The sequence below is a fragment of the Zerene cesonia genome, chromosome 24, assembly GCF_012273895.1.
Source record: "Zerene cesonia ecotype Mississippi chromosome 24, Zerene_cesonia_1.1, whole genome shotgun sequence".
Taxonomy (NCBI): domain Eukaryota; kingdom Metazoa; phylum Arthropoda; class Insecta; order Lepidoptera; family Pieridae; genus Zerene; species Zerene cesonia.
Window position 1 is genome coordinate 2502121 of NC_052125.1, and position 20108 is coordinate 2522228.

The window sequence follows — 20108 nt, forward strand, 5'->3', positions numbered from 1 at the left end:
TGTCACAATTTGGCGGGAAAATTTCGAACTTTTCAAATGTCATCAACGTTTATTAAACGACGAAAACTAATGTAAAAAGTCCTGGTATATTTGCTTTAGGTATTAATTTTTAGTATGTATTGTTATTACATGCTAATAGTCCGAATACATTGTTTTCACCTTGCTTTGTTCCTATCGTATTTTCAAATGAATTGTCATGGAAACGTATTGTTTTTGCAACAATTTATATTCAATGAGAATAGTTTCCAACTATAAATTTCAATTAAACAGTCAAATCTAGTTTCAAATCCCGCATGTCTGTAATTTTCAGTTCAATAACTGTAAATCTTTTTAGCTATGCCATAAACATTGTCAGAATCATTTCTTATTCAATTTATTTTCTGTTTAGTTCATTCTCGTGATTTACTTACTTTTTAGAATAAACACCCACTTCGTAAACAGGGAAATATTAATATTTCTCATACTATAACCAGCATTACACTGATTCAATCAATGAAGTACTAGATCATCGTGAGCAAACACTTCGCGGAAGATCGCAAAGAATAGATAATGACGATATGGCGTCATTATTGTAAATACATTATTATCGTAAGTAAACGTAAATTTTACTTTATAACATGGATTTAAGGTATTTTGTGTTATATGGTATAAAATAAATACTTGAATAATATATTGCAAAAATCCTTTCTTTATGTTTTATCTCTAATAAGAAGCCAATGCATTTATTTGCAACGGCCCTACCTCTACAAGAGTTTAAGGGCGGTGGTGATCGCTTACCATCAGGCGAACCACCAGCTCAGCTGTCCATTATTTAGAAAAATCGATTTGTACATTGTGCTTATTTGTATCGATTAGTTGAAATTTATCTATATTCTATCTACTAATAAGGTATAAAATGAGATGGACAAACTCAATCCAATCAAATACAATTTGAAGTAAAAACTATTGTAGACTAGTTTCTGTACTTTGACACAATAAGATGTATATAAATAAATGGAGAAAGAAAATTTCCTTTACACTAAATTTCTTCTGTTTCTTTTATTGAAATGTCAGCACAAATGATCAATATTCACTTGATAATTATGATAACAATTTAATTATAATATTTATTGCATTAAACATTTTACTGTTATCTCTGTATATACCAATTATTTTTAGAGAATTTTTTATAAATTATAGAGTTCAAGGTAGGCTCCTCGTAAAATCATTAAAATCTGATCAGCCATTCCTGAGCTAGAAATGGTGTGCAAATCAAATCAAATCAAATATCTGCCATTCGCTCGAAAAATAAAGGCAATAAAATAAAAACACAGCATGATCTTTTCCATTTTTATTTGACAAAAGAATTAATTCACTTTTCTCTTAGTTCCACTTTCCTTATTATACATTGAAATTATGAAGTAATTAATCTATCTATATTTATATGTATATTATTTTCTATATTTTACAAAACATATGTACAAATAATTCATCCCGTAAAGACCCTTATATTCACTAACCAATTTAACGGATTTTTAACAAAATTAATTATATTATATCAATTATTTATACTAAGTAATTCACAACTAATAGTTCACGAATTTAAAATTTATACCGTTAAAAATCCGATAAATTGATTAAAGAATTAAAATAGATAGAAATATGAAAGTACGTTCGTTATAAATACAAATTTATGCGTTCCATTTTTTGCACATGCCACGTTACTCGAAGTATTTTCTACGTAAAAAACAAAAAAAAAATCTTAAAATTATTTATCACAACAGAAAGGTTTTGTTTTCCCGTTTTACTAAATAAATAGATAATGGTTTTAAAGCTTAAATTATTAATTTTCGTTTATAGTAAGGTTAACGTTTTAAAAATAAATTACCTATAGCGTATACGCCACAGAGTACAAAAATGTTTGACGTTGACAGCTCATATTTTTTTATATTGAAGTGTGGCAATAGTATTGACAGTACAATAAAATTAAAATTGGAAAACAGTTTTCCATGCTGTATACATAAGATGAGCACTGGGACTCCAAATAATATTATGTACATTATTGCACGCCTAATAAAAAATAAAATATCTCTATACATATACTCAGAAATTGCCAAATTTGTATACGCATAAGATTACAATGGCATACATAACTAACATTTAATCTGCCAAAAGGCGGGAAATGAACAATTATTTATCTGTGGCAAACGCTTTAACGCATGTACAGTAAACATAACCTATAAAATAGCTAAAAATTTACAATGTTTAATTGTTAAATATATCTTAATAATAAAGTTGGTTGTGTCGTGTTTTCCACAAACGCGAGAGGGGATTAATTTTTTATCATTATATAATTTTACTTCCTTTTATTATTTTCAGTAAACCCAACGGTGTTACACGGCAGGCCAGACCCTGTTGACAAATAATTTTTTGTATTAATAATTTGATTTTCGAACAATAAGATAGGAAGTCATTTGATGGTATTCATATATATTACAATAAAACCCTGTTTTCAAATTTCCGGCCAAGTTCCGGTTCGATAACAATAAAATCAAGGTCTTTTTGAAAGTTAAAAATTTCATGTGACGACGGCCAATACCTTGATAATGATAAAAGAAAATAGTGCAATGATTTTTTTATCTGTATTAGAAAATTTAATAAGGCTCTTTAACTGTCATATTTTTTATAAGTGGCCAATAATAATGAATATTTTTTTTTTAAATTGTTATACAACGAAATTAGTATTCTTTATTTAAATAAGCCTGGCCTTCTCGGTATACCGAAAAATAAAGCCCCCATTCATATTTCTGAGTGCCATTGTAAACTTAAGCGATTGTAAATAATGAAATATCGCATAAACGCGCGTGCAAAATATTATATTTAAAAGTCGCTGTGTTTGCCATTAATTTACAAAACAAAGTGAAAATATACATTAAAACTAAGCAGATCTTCAGCTATCGTAATTTTGTTCATTTGGTCCTAAAAATTGGCTCCTTAAACCCATTCGATGGAACAAGGCTAGGCCGTTTTCACTGTAAATAATAGAAAATTTCATGTTTAGTGTGGCAAATCTATACGAAAACTTAAAGGTATTGTGTTAATTTCTTTAATAACTTATAAATGTTATTAACATATAAATAAGTAATTTTATAACATTGAAAAAAGATTTTAAATGTTAATAATAGTTATTAGAATTAGTACTAGAAACAGAGAGCAGCTTTTTGTATGAAAACGTGTTTTTAACTGGACCATATGCCACATTTTCTGACTGATTGATGGTAAATGACCATTACAATAGACGGTGCGGGTTCGATTTCCACAACCGAAAAAAAAAATTTTCATTTACAATCAGTCTTATTTTGCTATGCATAAGAGATTCATCTCCTATTGAGATACTCACGTCAGCAGCCCCGGGTTCGCCTCCGCCTGGTACCAGGAGTACTGTGGCACGTAGGGCGGGTGCGGCTGCGGCGCCCCCTGGTGGTGCAGCGCGTGCGCGTGCGCACCTTTCATGTCCCACGGCCCTGGGGGCGCGCCCTGAGAAGAAAATAGAGTTACATTGTGATGCCCCTTTAACTTTTCGAGAAGCATAGTGCCCTAGTGAATTTCTTCCAGAAACGTCGATCTAGGGATGGAATGGATTTCATCTTGCCGCTGCTAAACTTATTATATACGTCACTTATGATATACCTATCTTCAGTACATATATAAAAGATAATCGACTTCTCAGTCCCTATGTAGGCTTAAATCTCTATCTTCACTACATCGTATAAAACAAAATCGACTTCTCAGTCCCTATGTGTGCTTAAATCTTTAAAACAATGCAACGGATTTTGATGGGGTTGCTCTTAATGGATAGAGTGGTTCAAGAGGAAGGTTGTTATATGTATAATGACATCTATTAAACTGCTCCAAAATAACGCATGCGAAGCCGCGGGCAAAAGCTAGTCTCTATATAAAAATGAATCGCCTAATGTGTTGTTGTGAATGTAAGTGTAAAACTCGAGAACGGGTTGATCAATTTTGCAAATTTTAAGATATGAAGTAAAAGCTTGTGGTGGACCGCTATTATTATTGAATATATATCTATCGATTCGAGTAAAAATATTATTGAATATGTAGAAAAATTTAAACGCCTATCATACAATCATTGCTAACAGTATCGAACCCGCGACTTCTCAGCAACAAACTGCCTCAACCACTGATCCGCAACTCGTAAGAAAATATAAAAAGTGAAGTCCCGTAGCCCCTAGTGGGGTATGGGACAGATGATGTACATGTTTCACTGATCGATTTTCTTTAGAGACAAGTAGGTGATCACCCGTGTGGCCTGCCAGACCGAGACATTATTTTTTATGCGTCCCCACCGGAAATTGAACCCAGCACCTTTCGGTTCTATGCTCACGCGTTAACCACTGTACCAAGGAGGTGGTCAAAGTAATCGTAATAAAATATAGTGGTATATAATTACCTATATAAACATCACGCGTGTTGCGTGATCATCAATTTACTATGGGTGTGCCCACCGCACCCGGGATATATGAATTACTACTCAGTTTAATAACTCCTAACTTTAAATTGTTATTGAATTAAAGTGTATATAATAAATCTAATAAAATGTTGCCAATGTCCCGGGGGGCGGTTTCAGATTCTGAAATGGCATAGGCATATGCCCCGGGGTAAAATCTGATGCGCATTTTTAAAGATTTAAGCATATATAAGGACATAAAGCGACTTTGTTTGTAGTGATTGATTTATTTATATTATATAACATATTATAACTATATTATTAATTTACACGTTTGTCTACAGCCTTATTTTATTTAAAATGTATTTAAAAGTACAATCATCAAATCCACTTATCGTTATATTATAAAAAAGTTAAAAAAGGCGTTAACCATTAGTAAAAAGAGAGTTCAGTTCTCACCCCAAAAACAGTTACAGCGCCCTCGTCCTAGATTTTCGAGAGCCCTAGGTTTCTTTTACATTGTTAAAGTCCACCACTTTTCTACATTTAACGTGATGTAATACGTTAGCCGTTGAAAAAGATTTTTTATATTTCGATTCCAAATTTGAATTTAATAATATTAATGTATTAAAAAACTCGTATGTTTGTTTCGGAATTATGAAGATTGAATTTAATTATAATGTATTAGACAATTCGTATGTACATTTTGGAAAATTTTGTTTATTTGTTACGCTATCATTGAACTGATTTCGATTAAATTTTGTGCGCAGATAGCTTTAAGTCTTGATAATGATAGTTTGGATACCTAGTGACTGAATATGACGGACTGAAGATGACATATGACATACTTATGCTTAAAACGGGTCAGGATTTGCTTTATTTCGTTACAAAGTAGCTGTTCGCCCGTGGAACTATCTCACTCAGTCACTCAGTTACTCACTCAGTTACTACTCACTCACTCAGTCTCTATGTCACTCAGTGAAGTTGCAGCTGTTTAATGGTGGAATAATATTTGAAATCAGTCCCGTGGTTTTTGCGTGATAACGTTTCAAACATACAAAAAAACACATATATCCTCTTCATAATGTAAGTGTAGATGAAATACTTACGTATCCCACCCTGGGATCCCACGACTGCTGATGGGGTTTGACGTCACACGAGGTACCGTCAGGCGACCGACCTGCATTGGGCTGTTAAAAGAAAACAATAATTAGATATTTTATTTACTTGTGATTATTTAAGCGCGAATATCACCTACTAGCGGTCCGCCCCAGCTTCGCCTGTGGTACATATATAGCCTATAGCCTTCCTCGATAAATGGGCTATCTAACAGGGAAAGAATTTTTCAAATCGGACCAGTAGTTCCTGAGATTACTGCGTTCAAACATACAAACAAACTCTTCAACTTTATAATATTAGTACGGATTATAGAAATTCCCTAATGTTTTAATACAGTAATTAGTATTTTTCTCTTCTTAAATAATCACGTTAAGGCAAGAGAACTAGGAGGTTTACCATGGCGTTTCAAAGCAGTATTAATTCCAGTGTGGGAAAGAGACAGAGCTATAAAGGAAGTCTAGCGCCATCACTTACCTACACTGGAATTAGTATTGCTTTAAGATATCACAATAGCCCAGAACACTGATTAGATTATCAAATAATTATTTTCATACATTTCTTTTAAAACCTCCAATTTACCAAAAGGACGACATCCATTGCTTCTATAGATATAAGAAGCATTTTAATTTCTTTTAAAAATCGAGCAATGTTCATTAAAATATTGTTTATATGCTTAAATCTTCTTACATATCCAACCTTCACATCCCACGACTGCTGTGGCGGCTGCTTCACGTCCCATGGGGTGCCAGTGGGGGACAGGCCCGGGGACAGCTCGGAGACCGGCGTGGAGCTGGGCGTGGGACTGTGCGCCTGCGTGGGCCCACTCTGGTACGCGGAGGGCGAGTGCTGCGAACCGCTGGAGCTTCCTCCACCACCTATATGGGAGTTATTACTATTATAAACAACTTTTGGATATTTATGTTTTATATATGTGTGTTCAGATTTAGGAAATGTGCTGGAGCAGTAACGATAAAAGATAATAAAGCTCAAAAAATGTATAAGTGAAGTTTATGGGGAAAATGATTCACTGATCGATTTTCTTCATGGTCAAATAGGTGATCAGTCTTTGCATCCTGTCAGACCTCTGTCTGTTTACCATTATTTGTGCATCCTGAGACATCCAATCGTATCCGGGGTCTCTCGGTTCTATTTACGAAAAACAATTTTGACAAAATTTTAAACAATCCAGCTTATAAAACAAGTTTAATATGGCTTTACTTTATTCTCCAATCAGTTCATCATAGAGCAATCGCTGGCAAAAATTTCACACCTCATTAAATATATGTACTCACCGTGTAATAATTGGTTATTATTGGGCGGACTTCCTGGGGGAAGGCCTAGGCTGGGGGGAGGTGCTCCCACTTGGGCTGCCTTCATCATCTTCTTGTATTTGCTTCTACGGTTCTGGAACCATATCTTCACCTGGTGGAAGAATTAATAAATCAATTATTACACTACTCTTTAAATATAAAGAAATAGCGAGCAGCTCCGGCTTCGTCCGTATTGTATATATAGCCTATAGCCTTCTTCAATAAATGACCTATCTAACACTTAAATAATTTTTCAAATCGGACCAGTAGTTCATGACTTTAGTGCGTTCAAACATACAAACTCTTCAGCTTTAAAATATAAGTATAGATTATTTCTAAAACAATGGTCGCTGGCGTCACAGGTAGGGAGGTATCACTACGAATTCTAAAATGGTACCAAATGACAACGATTCCCTAACACACACAAAAATAATCGCGTGAATTAATTGAAATCACACGAAGTCATCGAGTTATAAAATAACAACAGAAATCATTCGCATCGAGAACCTTCGAGAACCTTCTTCGATTTAGGGAATATTGGTTATAAAGGTGGCAAATAACTAAAAATAACACAATAACAGGCCAATTTTTATGTATGACGAACTAGCTTGTGCCCGCAGCTTCACACGCGTTAAATTCGGAGTAGTATACATGTTATTATAGATATAAAACTTCCTTTTTAAACCACTGTATCTATTAAAACAACCATCAAAAGTTTTAAAGATCTAGCTTTTTTTAAATTATTTCTCAAAAACTAATGCTTTCTAACTACAAAAAGATAACTTCAGATTAAATATAATAAAAATACATCAAAAAGCGCTATCCGTGTTACATAATATTGTGTTATTGCCGCGACCTCGCCCGTTTTTGCGTGTGTAATTGTTCGAGGAAAAATATAATCAGAGCTGATGTACCGAGCGAGTAATTATATTGATATTTCTGCTTCATAGAATGCGAAATAATATATATATTTTCAATAGCGGTTATTGCATCCGGGTAAATAGTTATTATTATTTTAGGTTAGGAATATATTGTTAAGTTTTATTAGCTGCGCCCCGCGGTTTCACCCGCGTAAGTCCGTATTACGTAGGAATATCGGGATAAAAAGTTGCCTATATGTTATTCCAGTTGTCCAGCTGTCTACGTACCAAATTTCATTGCAATCGAATCAGCAGTTTTTGCGTGAAAGAGCAACATTTTGTGGACATGTAAATTGTTTATATACAATATCTATATATAATCTATATAGCTCTGTGCGTCTGTGGGTCTCTGTGTGGCTATGTAGAGAGCCGTTTGTTTGTTTGGACATGCTAATCTCGGTAACTACTGAAATAAAAATCATTTTTAATTGTATTGAATAGATCATCCATTGAGGAAGACTATAAACATAAGGAAGGCTATATAACATGTACAACGCAGGTGAAACCACAGGGCACCGCTATTGAAGACATATACAGATCTTAAATTTCCTCCATGTACAAGTGAAGTCGCGTGCCAAGCCTAGTAGCGCGCTAACCAAACCTACAATGGAACAATTTGTCTGAATCACCCCTACGCACAGTGTTTCGCTATATTTATAGATGTCATGGGCGAGGGCGGAGCCTGCCAGTCGTTACACCGTTAGCTAGTGACGTGACCGCGTCGATATAATTTGTCGATAATTCATTTATCGATTGACAAATTGGTTGATTCATTTGCTTTTAGTGCGAACACGATTCAATTAACATTAAAATATAATGTAACATTGATGGTGAGATAACATATTTATGTACTGAAATTCAACCCTTTTCTTTTACTGTAACTTTTAATATATTTAGTTGTTAATAAGACTTGAAAAAATATTAAAATTTGTATATGAATACATTAATTATTTGAAATATTATCTTGATTTCAAATATAAGATGTAAATTATGATTAAAAATGGCAGGTAAGGTATAAAACAATAGATATTAATCATAAACGTATATTATAAGCATTATGCGAATACGCACCTTACTAATCCTACTAATCCTACTCATATTATAAATGCGAAAGTTTGTAGGAAGTGTGTGTGTTTATTACTCTTTCACGCAAAAACTACTGAACCGATTGCAATGAAATTTGGTACGTAGATAGCTGGACAACTGGAATAACATATAGGCAACTTTCTATCCCGATATTCCTACGGGATACGGACTTACGCGGGTGAAACCGCGGGGCGCAGGTTATTATAATAAAAGATACATACCAAAAGGTCCCTATAATCACAAGATCTTCAGTATATAAAATTTCTTAATTATCCCTCAATCATAATCACGTGAAACCAATGATCGGCATAATATATTCAATAAAATTTAACATAAATAAGACCTTTCCTCAATCAAACAACAAAACAAACAAAAAAAAAACACAATTTGTACACCTTTAATTGCTCAACACAACCGGTTCACTTCAAAAGCCGCGACACGTTAAAATAAACACTTTAACCGTATTTAAAAATAATAATTATCTTAATTAAGTGCACCATCAAAAAACATTCATTCGGTCAGGTAAGGCGCGACGACAGTCATTATTAAATGAAATCTTATTAACGGTACACAAAAACGTGATAAAAATAACAATTTAACCATGATTCATGGTTATAATTATATTATATAACGTAAAACTAGTATTCTGGTATTTTAATCAATGGACATAAATTTTGTGTGTAGTAAATATTGACTTATATATCTGTATTGGTGATTCATTCATAGCAAGAAACTCAAGGCTTGTATCGATAAATTAATCTAGATTTTTTTAGCTTATTAAGTTTTTTTTTGTCACAGTCAGCAATGGATCTGGTAGGTCGCCTGATGGTAAGCGCTTCCACCGCCCATGGACATTTATAGAGGCATAAAGTCCATTGCATACCTTATGCCTCTACAATTGAATTGCAGACTTTTTGGGAAGGGATTAAGAAAGTATTGGCGAGAGGAGTAAAGGAAAGGACTGGGAAGGGTAAGGAAAAGGAGCCTCCGGCTAAGTGCTATTTGGATCGCTACTGTTCGCGATTTATTTTTATTTTATCGATGGTTCTTTTTAAAGTCAAATTACGTGTACTAATTGAAGTTGACGCTGCGATGGAAGCGTAAAGTAATTTTTTGTAATGATTAAGACCTGGGAGGATAACTATTTAAACTTTTTTAACATCTAAAATTTTGTTGTGATATTACCAATCCTACCAATAATATAAATGCGAAAGTTGGTAAGGATGTGTGTGTGTTTGTTACTCTTTTGCAATGAAATTTGGTACGTAGACAGCTGGACAAATGGAATAACATACAGGCAACTTTTCATCCCGATATTCCTACGGGATACGGACTGACGCGGGTGAAACCGCGGGGCGCAGCTAGTGACTTATAAATCAGTTTCCATAAGTGAAAGTAATAACAAATAATCAACGATCGAGTCTATTAGCAATGATTAAGACATACACGATATGTTAGTTTTATGAAATAAAAATTCATTAGATTTATGAAGTCTATTTGAAAATCAATTGATTCGAGTCGATATTACATACCATTTGGTGTTAAATCGATTTTTAAACTTATTGCTCTGCTCATAATATTTAATCGTTTTTTAAGCTAAACCACGAGCAGTTTCTGTTTGAAATATTCAATTGTTTTTAATGTTTATTTATTGTTTAATTTTTATATCTCATTAATGAAGGAGGATTTTCTTTGAAGTATACGAAGCACTTATTAATTTAATTGATTTTTTTTATTTGAACTTTTACATTTCGTTATTAAACCATCGTTCATTCGTCATCAGCCTATATATGTTCCCACAGCTGGGAGACAGGCCTCCTATGAGGGTTCAGGCATAATCCACCACGCTGGCCAAGTGCGGGTTGTCATATGTCGTCGAACTTTTGATTCTTGGAGATGCCGGTTTCCTCACGATGTTTTCTTTTACCGTTTTAAGCAGTGGTGACGTTATCCACATGTGCAGATAAATTGAAAAATCAATTTATTTCCTGCACGCTCGCCCGGTCTCGAACCCCGACTTATCGATTTTGAAGTTCGAGGTTCTCATCACTGAGCCATCATTGCTTATTAAAACATGTTAGTCATAAATATAATACAACTCATATTTGTCATACTCATATTTCCTTTTTATCAAGTTATGTACAAGTAACTCATAATTTCAACTAATATCTCCTTAAAGTCTTGCTTTCCGTTTTCCGTTTCCATAATGGTTTATCGAATTACATCGATAATTCATTAAACATTCATCGATCTGAACTGCACATCCCTACGCGTGACCCCACCCCTATTACGCAGGTCAATCTATGCGTTAACCTACGATACCTAACTTATTCTATTGGTTATAGCGTTTATTACGTAAGCTTTTTGTTAAGGGATATAACGCATTAGCAAATACTATCCTAATAATCCTACTATCCTACTAATATTATAAATGCGAAAGTTTGTAAGGATGTGTGTGTGTGTTTGTTGCTCTTTCACGCAAAAACTACTGAACCGATTGCAATAAAATTTGCTCCGTAGACAGCTGGACAACTAAAATGACACATAGGCAACTTTTTATCCCGATGTCTTACGGAATACAGACTTACGCGCGTGAAACCGCGGGGCGCAGCTAGTGGCCTTCCTTATTTTCTTTACGTCAAAGTGAGTTCGATTCCTAATTGATTAAAACATATCTATCGAATAAACGAATATTGTAGATACAGGTACACTAGCCATCCGCCTCGGCTTCACTCATGGTATATATCTTACAGCTCTCAGGGATCACTAACGAATCCAACGATGTGAGAATTTTTTAAATCGGTCCTGTAGTTGCTGAATTTAGCAAACAAACAAACAAACTCTTTATTTTATATTATGAGTACAAGGAATTTACTTCAGTGTCAGTTTGTTTTACTTTTGGGCAACTGAGCTGGTGGTTCGCCTGATGCTAAGCGATCACCACCGCCCGTGAACATTCGCAGAGGTAGTGCCTCTACGAACGCGCTAGTCACTTTTAAGAGGTAAAGGATAGGGAAAGGATTGATGACTGGAAAGGAGGAATGGACTGGGAAGGGCTAGGAGAAGGAAATAGGCCTCCGGCTCCCCCACTCACCGTACGAAACACAATAGCATGCTATTATTTCACGCCGGTTTTCTGTGAAGGCGTGACATTTCCCCGATTGTTCCCCAGCTTGGTAACAGAAATAATTTTGCTTTGATTTGAATGTCCGATATATCCAATAAAAATAATCTATCCAATGAAAAAAAGCTTTCTTTTTCTTTCCAAGAAAACTTTCTTCTAAAAGGAATATATCTATGCACAATTAACAACCAAGTAAATGAAATTATCATAGCCATTTATTTTATATTTATCAATTATCTTTAAGCTCTACCTATGGCCTGGAAGAGATCGCTAAAAAGCAACAAGGTCGCCTTATGTACTATAAATCACTATATTGTATATTTCCAACATTTTTAATCTGTTGTGGTACATTAGAAGAGGAGAACATACTTTATTTATTTATTTATTAACACTTTATTGTACAATGCACATACAGTTAACAAAAACCAATAAACAATATCTATTGTACAATTTGGCGGCCTTATCGCTTAGAAGCGATTTCTTCCAGGCAACCTTTGGATATAGGAAATATAAATTTTGAAAAGGCAGAATGTGTATAAATACATACAAGAAAGTGTACAAATATATAGATAAGAAATTATTGCATATAGGAGCAAGCATAGTTTAAATATGCAGTAAAGAGATAAATAATAGAAGAGAGAAAAGCAATATAACAACTTTACCTAATTAATACCAAGTAAATCTAGAAACATACACATTTAGTCAAACAAACACAGCAAAAAGCACACGTACGAATCGCTTAAATCGGACCAACTGCGTTTCCCACACTAAGCGTTTCGTCACTGGTCGGCGGTATGCAATCCGCCCCAGCATACCTACAGTCGGCGAGTACAAAGACGCACCGGCATAGACCGCATAGCACCAAGAACTTCGGATACAGCTATTCGAACACTCGGGACGGGTTTATGCGAGAGGGAATTTCGTTATTGTATGCAGCGTTGGCAGATTCCCTGTGGGGGAAACTGATCGAATTAGGATTTCTTTGTTGAAATATATAGAATGACCGCCTCCTTGGTACAGTGGTTAACGCGTGAGCGTAGAACCGTAGCCCTGGGTTCAATTCAAAAGAAATCTCGGTATAGCAGGACTTGTCCGTAATGAAAACCGATCAGTGAAACAGATGTACATCATCTGCCCCATACCCCACTAGGGGCCACGGGACTTCACTTTTTGTTGAAATAACAATTCAATTAGTAAAGTTACATAAAATAAGTATTAAGGAAAAACTAAATTATGTGAATGTAGTGTCTAATTCTTTAATTTGATGATTGAATTGACTTTGTGTCAATATTTAATTCGAGAGCATTTTCTTATGTTTTCAAATATGAGATAAGGTATATTTATTACTGTTAGTAATGAGGCTGGTTGTAGATAATTAGGTTGATTTTTCTAATTATACGAGGCTATAATGTATACTGTATGTAATACAAACCAAATACATTGTCTTGTATTGGTTTCGATTGGGTTTACGCGGTATCAAAAACCGCTTGTTAGTAGCGACAAGTTATGTGAAAAGACATAAAAACTTGAAGTTATTGACCTTAATGGTTACCCATCGTCAAACTAACAGTGTTATGTTGCCTAACCTATAAAGTGCTTAGCAATCAAATAGTGCAATCAACCATTCTATGCATCCATGTTTTTTTTAGATTGAAAGAAACAACATTACATCAAATCTTGCATCCGTTACGTATCTACACACTATCGTACTAACGAACAACTGAATACATCCATCAGTCTATCACAACTCAATTTGTGAATGGCTATGGAATAAATAATTAATAATATATTAATATTAATGCGTGCTCGATCGTGCATAACGCGGTTCTCCCGTTTTTTTGTTTAAAAAAAAACAGTAGCTACAAAACTGCATGCCGTGGACATTGAGTGGCATGGAGAGGATTTATGCTTAAAATAAAATTTGCAATGAAAACAAACAATGGAGTTGTTTACGCACTATTTGTGGAATTACATAAATATCGTTTTAATGACGATGCGAATATGCTTGCTTGCTGGATCGGGATTGTGTGTATGTTGATTTTTTTCTTGTTAGGTTTGTTCTTTTTGGGTAACTCATACGTTTATTAATTGCTAGCTGCGCCGCGCGGTTTCACCCGCGTAAGTCCGTTTCCCGTAGGAATATCGGGGTAGAATAGGGTAGTGGCCTATAACATTATGTATCTCGTGTTCTCGCCTCGATCTCGCTCTCCTCAATAAATGGGATTTTTAATACTGTAAGAATTTTTGAATCCGGACCAGTCGCCTGAGATAAGCACGTTAAACAAACAGACTCTTCAGCTTTATAGATAAAAAAATAACTCATCATCAAATTGACTATGAAAATTAAAAGTTAAATAAAATTTCGTGTAATTATATAATACATAAAAACATTAATTATAATTATCGTATTTAAAATTTCATACGTCACACTCAACTTGCACAAACGCATTCACAGACACTTAATTTCTGTTAAATACATACAAATTACACAATTAATTTAATATACAAACAATAAAGCACTTCGAGACACTACCGTTGAAACATTAATATATTTTTGTTTACATGTCAGCTGTCAAATTAGTACAACATACGTAATACGAAAAAAACACGACAATCTCGTAAAATTTTTTCCAACCATAGACAAGGGAATTTACATGCGAACAATTCATAGACAACCTACAATTGTCTATGCTAATGCATCCCGTGACTAAATGTAATACAATATCTAATAGTACGCTCTGACAAGAACTACTATGTTTAGTGTCTCACTTTTATAATAAATGCAAATAAAAAATGCTATGCAAGAAACGAATTAGCATGATTCAACAAATCACGAAGATATCTCGATATTATGTAAGTTTGTTTAAACTTAATTCAAAGGGTTATGAGAGATTATGTTTCGCATACATCGCCAGTAGATGGCGTACTGAATCTGGAATATAGGTAGGTATGTTTATTATACAGATAGATATTTTGTTACGTTATCAACGAAAAAGTATGTATAACATATTTTTATTTGCTTCAATTGCATGTTTCTATGTTTGTATGTAACCGAGCACTTTAGACTTGAATTTGAAACGATTAAAATGGAGAGATCTAATTCAAACTTCGTACACTTATCAAGGTTCGGTGACAATACAATAATTTTATGAGCTTACTAGCTGCGCCCCGCGGTTTGACCCGCCTATGTCTGTATTCTGTAGAAATATCGGGATTAAAAGTTGCCTATATGTTATTCCAGTTCTCCAGCTATATACGTACCAAATTATATTGCAATGGGTTCAGTAGTTTTTGCGTGAAAGAGTAACAAAACTTACATCCTCAAAAACTTTTGCATCTATAATATTAGTAGGATAGTAGGATATTGATTAGGTATTTAATTAGTCCCTTAGGTTTATGCTGTATAAGAGCAAGTGAGATAATTCAGTTGATTCTAAGAAAACCTGCTTATTAGATTTTTTAACTAAATTTATTATTTACCGTTATTGGCCCTGATAATATTAACAATTTATAATTTAAAAGTTTTAAAATGCTATCACTTCACATTTTTCTATAACGCCATAATAACTAACGCATTTTAATCTTAATAGACAATATATCAGAATTTATTGAAGAAATTTCTGTTTTAACATTTTTATAAAAACCTCTAATAGAGACGTCCAAATGCGCCCGAAAATTGTTTCTAAATCTGTACTTGACATATTTTAATGACATAATGTATAATGTGCACATCGTTTTTTCAATAACCACCTTTTTACTCTTCAAGTGAACGTAATAAAAAACCATGCCCCATCAAATAATGTTTAAAAAAGTAATTTCGAAACGGCACAAAATGTCGTGGAGTCGCAAAAAATAAGTGTGTCACACAAAGGCAGAATTAGCATGTCGATAAAGCAACTTGTCGCTAGCCAATGGACTAGATAACAAGACGTTATTTATATGCGTCGCGATATAAACTACGATATAATATAAATATGCATGAATTAGTACAACGTCTTGCGGTTAAGATAACGCGGCGCGATTGTCATTATATATTTTCATTTATAATTACGGATGGTTTAATGAAATCAATGTTTTCCTCCGTTTGAATTGAGCTAGAGCTGTGTTTAGATGCAACTAAATGTAAAAGACTAGATATTTTGAAATCATATGACTTCAAGCACAATTAACTTTTGAATGCTATAATTGCATAAAATGACTAACACATCTAATAAAACATATAACGAATACCACTTCTTTATATTTCGATGTATATCATGTTATAAAATTTGTAGTTTTCAAATCAGATAAGATTACAATACCAAAAAGTTTCAATATATGTTAAAAAAAAAAAAAACAATTATAATCAAGGAAACTCCACGTATTTCCATGTCCATTTGGCACAAATACGTCAAGTGGCCCACGACGGTCGCACTGGCTCGATTCTACTTGAATTTGTCGTCAATAATAATATAATCGTTTATTAATAAAATAATTATTGCATTCATAACAACCATTTTAATAAGATTTCACACGATATACTTGATCTAATTAAAATATATATTACTAGCTGCGCCCCGCGGTTTCACCCGCGTAAGTCCGTATCTCGTAGGAAAATCGGGATGAAAAGTTACCTATATGTTATCCCAGTTCTCCAGCTGTCTACGTACCAAATTTCATTGCGATCGGTTGAGTAGTTTTTTCGTGAAAGAGCAACAAACACACACACATCCTTACAAACTTTCGCATTTATAATATTAGTAGGAAGTAGGATAGTAGGATTAGTAGGACTAGCTTCCCGCCCCGGCTTTGCCCGCATAGTCGCAGGAACGATTTCTTCGCATGTTCCCGTTCCCGTGGGATTTCCGAGATAAAAACTTACCTATGTCCCTCCCACTTCCTAAACTACCTCTGCACAAATTATCAGCCGAATCGGTTAATCCGTTCTTGAGTTATAAATAGTGTAACTAACACCACTTTCTTTTACATATAGACATAGGTTTAGCCCGTTGCGTGTATTAGGAAATATTTATCTAGAAATGAAATAACATTCTCTGATAAGGTTGCGCAGCGTTGTTATCTGTAGACGAAGGATATTTGAATATTGTTTCAATAGTTTTAAATTATTTTGTTTTTACAAAATAACGTACAAAGGAACGCCATCATATCCTATCCTACTAGTCCTACTAATCCTACTAATCCTACTAATATTATAAATGCGAAAGTTTGAAAGGATGTGTGTGTGTTTGTTGCTCTTTTTCGCAAAAACTGCTGAACCGATCGCAATGAAATTTGGTACGTAGACAGCTGGTCAACTGGAATCACATATAGGCAACTTTTTATCCCGATACTCTTAGAGGATACGGACTTAAGGGGGAAACCGTGGGACAAATCATCAGCCGGGACACAGGCCTCCTATGAGGGTTCAGGCCACAATCCATCACGCCGGCCAAGTGCGGGTTGGCAGATGTCACATGTCGTCGAACTTTTGATTCTTGGACATGCCGGTTTCCTCACGATGTTTTCCTTCACCGTTTTAAGCACGATGTTATCTACGTATGCAGATAAATTGAAAAATCAATTTATTTCCTGCACGCTCGCCCGGTCTCGAACCCCGACTTATCGATATTGAAGTCCGAGGTTCTCACTGAGCCGCCAATGCTCATTCACTTCATAATTATTTCTAAATAAACGACCATTTATAAACAATTAACGAAACGCATCGTAAAATACTTTTTTGCTGTCACTTGTCAAACGTCAAGCATACATCACGCCGGCCGTGTCACAGATAACATAAATTATTCATTAACAGCTCAATAGTGTAAAATGGATCTCATTCGTTCATTCATTGCTAATAACTCGATGTATCGATGTCGATGGGTTTTTCTAATGGGCGTCACTAATGGCTTGAGAAATGTGCATGCGAGTTGTTTTATATAGGACTAGCTGCGCCCCGCGGTTTCACCCGCCTAAGTCCGTATCCCGTAGGAATATTGGGATAAAAAGTTGCCTAAATGTTATTCCAGTTGTCCAGCTGTCTACGTACCAAATTTCATTGCAATCGGTCATGTAGTTTTTGCGTGAAAGAGTAAAAAACACGCACACATCCTTACAAACTTTCGCATTTATAATATTAGTAGGATTAAGTAGGATAAGTGACGTAAAAGATGATTTTATCCCGATATTCCTACGGGATATGGACTTGATTTAATTTAACTAGCTGCTTGACTCGACTTACTTAGTTGCGCCCCGCGGTTTCACTCGAGTTAATTATAGTAACCTGTGATCTGTGCCAGCCGCACAATCACACAACCAGCAAACAGCGCGGCCACAAAACATCGACCAAGCGCAGGTCGACAGAACATCACACGCACCGAGCGCTCAAATCGCAACACGCGCTCATTTAGAATTTCACAAATCCCGCTGCAAGAATCGAGTTCACAACAAAAACGCACCGCCTTTTTGCGCGGCCGGTGAAAGCCCGCTCGCATCTCCCGCAATGTCTTTATATTCGCCGACGCTGGTTTATTCGCGATGCGCGGGCATGTCACTTTTTCCGGCACCCGGTTTTATCGATAAAAAGCGCTCGGGACGCGCACGTCACTAGATCTCGTTGCGTTTTGACACCTGCCCTACTTGTTAGCCTGTTTGTTATTAATGCATCGTGTTGATAGGTCAGGTTTTTTTGACGGGTTTAAATCGCGATTTTCTTTCGTGCTAGTTTTCAAATGCAGAAAGCTGGTATCCACTTCAGACGAAGGAAGCAGAAAGCGTAAAAAGGTTCAGTCCTAGATCCCAAAAATCCTAAGCTACCCTAACCTAAACCATATCTAGACCCGATATAAATCGAACTCACACCAAAATCCATATTCCTAAGTCCCAAGTCCCAAGCCCCCACCGAAAGTTTGTCCCATACCCCAGACCAAAACCTCAATCAGCCATTGAAAACTCGAACGAGAATAATTAATATTTAAGCCTCGAAACCTACCCGATAACAACTCGAAGTTGCCATCAGATAAATTTAATTACCCAATGAATATGTACAGAGAGCAATATGGACTCCCAAATTGAAGAGAAAATATTTTTTTTCCCGCCAACGCTATTGACACTTAAGATGAGTAAAACCGAATTTATGAATTATTCAATGTAGTATGTTTACATACTGTACGACGACCAGCGACATGGGGAGTCGTAACTCAAGGCTCAAAAACTCAAACATTTATTTATTCAATTAGACTTCTTATAGAAGCACTAAATGGGACAGTTTGTTTGGATAGTATTTTCTTGTGTTTGATTTTACGCGAGTATTATACATTTTTCTTTCATTTATACATTTAAGTATTATACATTTTGAAATTAACAACTTTTTAACGGATTTATACAGATGTTATATGAGAAATTTTGAAAGAATAGAAAAAATTTGATCACGAGGCCTGCGTATCTTGCCTAACCGTAGCAAGTACGCAAACGTAGGCAAGATACGCAGGTTTGAATCCTGCCTCGTGATCAAATTTTTTCTATTCTTTCAAAATATTTCATTTATAAAGCATTTCAATGCTATAAAACTAAAAATTAAACAGATGTTATATATGTATATGTTATATAGACATATAACATCTCAGTCTCCCCGTGACCACGCTCGCTGTCAAGTGTTCGAAACGTCGGGTTAATAATATAATGAATAAATCGCGTTTAAAATCCATTAAAAAGTTTTTAATTTCTAAAAGTTTGTTTGGATGTTTGTCTGTAAATCACGCTGAAAGTACTGAACGGATTCAAATGAAATTTGGTATACAGGCAGGGTATGACTTGGGTGATAGGATTTATATTCCGATTAAATACCCCCTTCGGATAAAACAGGAATCTCGACCCGGGCGTAGCCAGGACGAGCGTCTATATACAATAAACTAGCTGCACGCCCCGGCTCCACTCGGGTAGTTATTTATCCTAATTGAAGTAACATAAACTATCCTATTTTTTAAGTTGGATCAAACAGGTCTGGTTTGCAAATTTGATTAAAATCGGTCGAGTAGTTCAGGAGTCGATCGCGGATAAACAATGTGACACGTAATTAGATATGGCGCTCTTGTAGGGAACAAAACATTCGTTAGTTTCATTACACT

The 20108-nt window shown here is 34.9% G+C and overlaps 1 protein-coding gene across 3 annotated transcripts in view; it reads right to left on the bottom strand.

The window, feature by feature from the left end:
• Window positions 1-1317: 1317 nt before the first annotated feature.
• LOC119836550 (homeotic protein distal-less) overlaps window positions 1318-20108 on the bottom strand; it is a 97317-nt gene continuing 78526 nt past the window's right edge. The window contains exons 4-8 of one of the 3 annotated variants that reach the window (XM_038361934.1): window positions 6859-6988; window positions 6254-6441; window positions 5557-5637; window positions 3380-3516; window positions 1318-2391 (exon numbers count right to left, since the gene is read on the bottom strand). In XM_038361934.1, coding sequence (XP_038217862.1) covers window positions 2373-2391; window positions 3380-3516; window positions 5557-5637; window positions 6254-6441; window positions 6859-6988 — 555 coding nt within the window. In that variant the 3' untranslated portion in view covers window positions 1318-2372. The other 2 variants (XM_038361933.1, XM_038361932.1) reach the window with 2 other exon arrangements.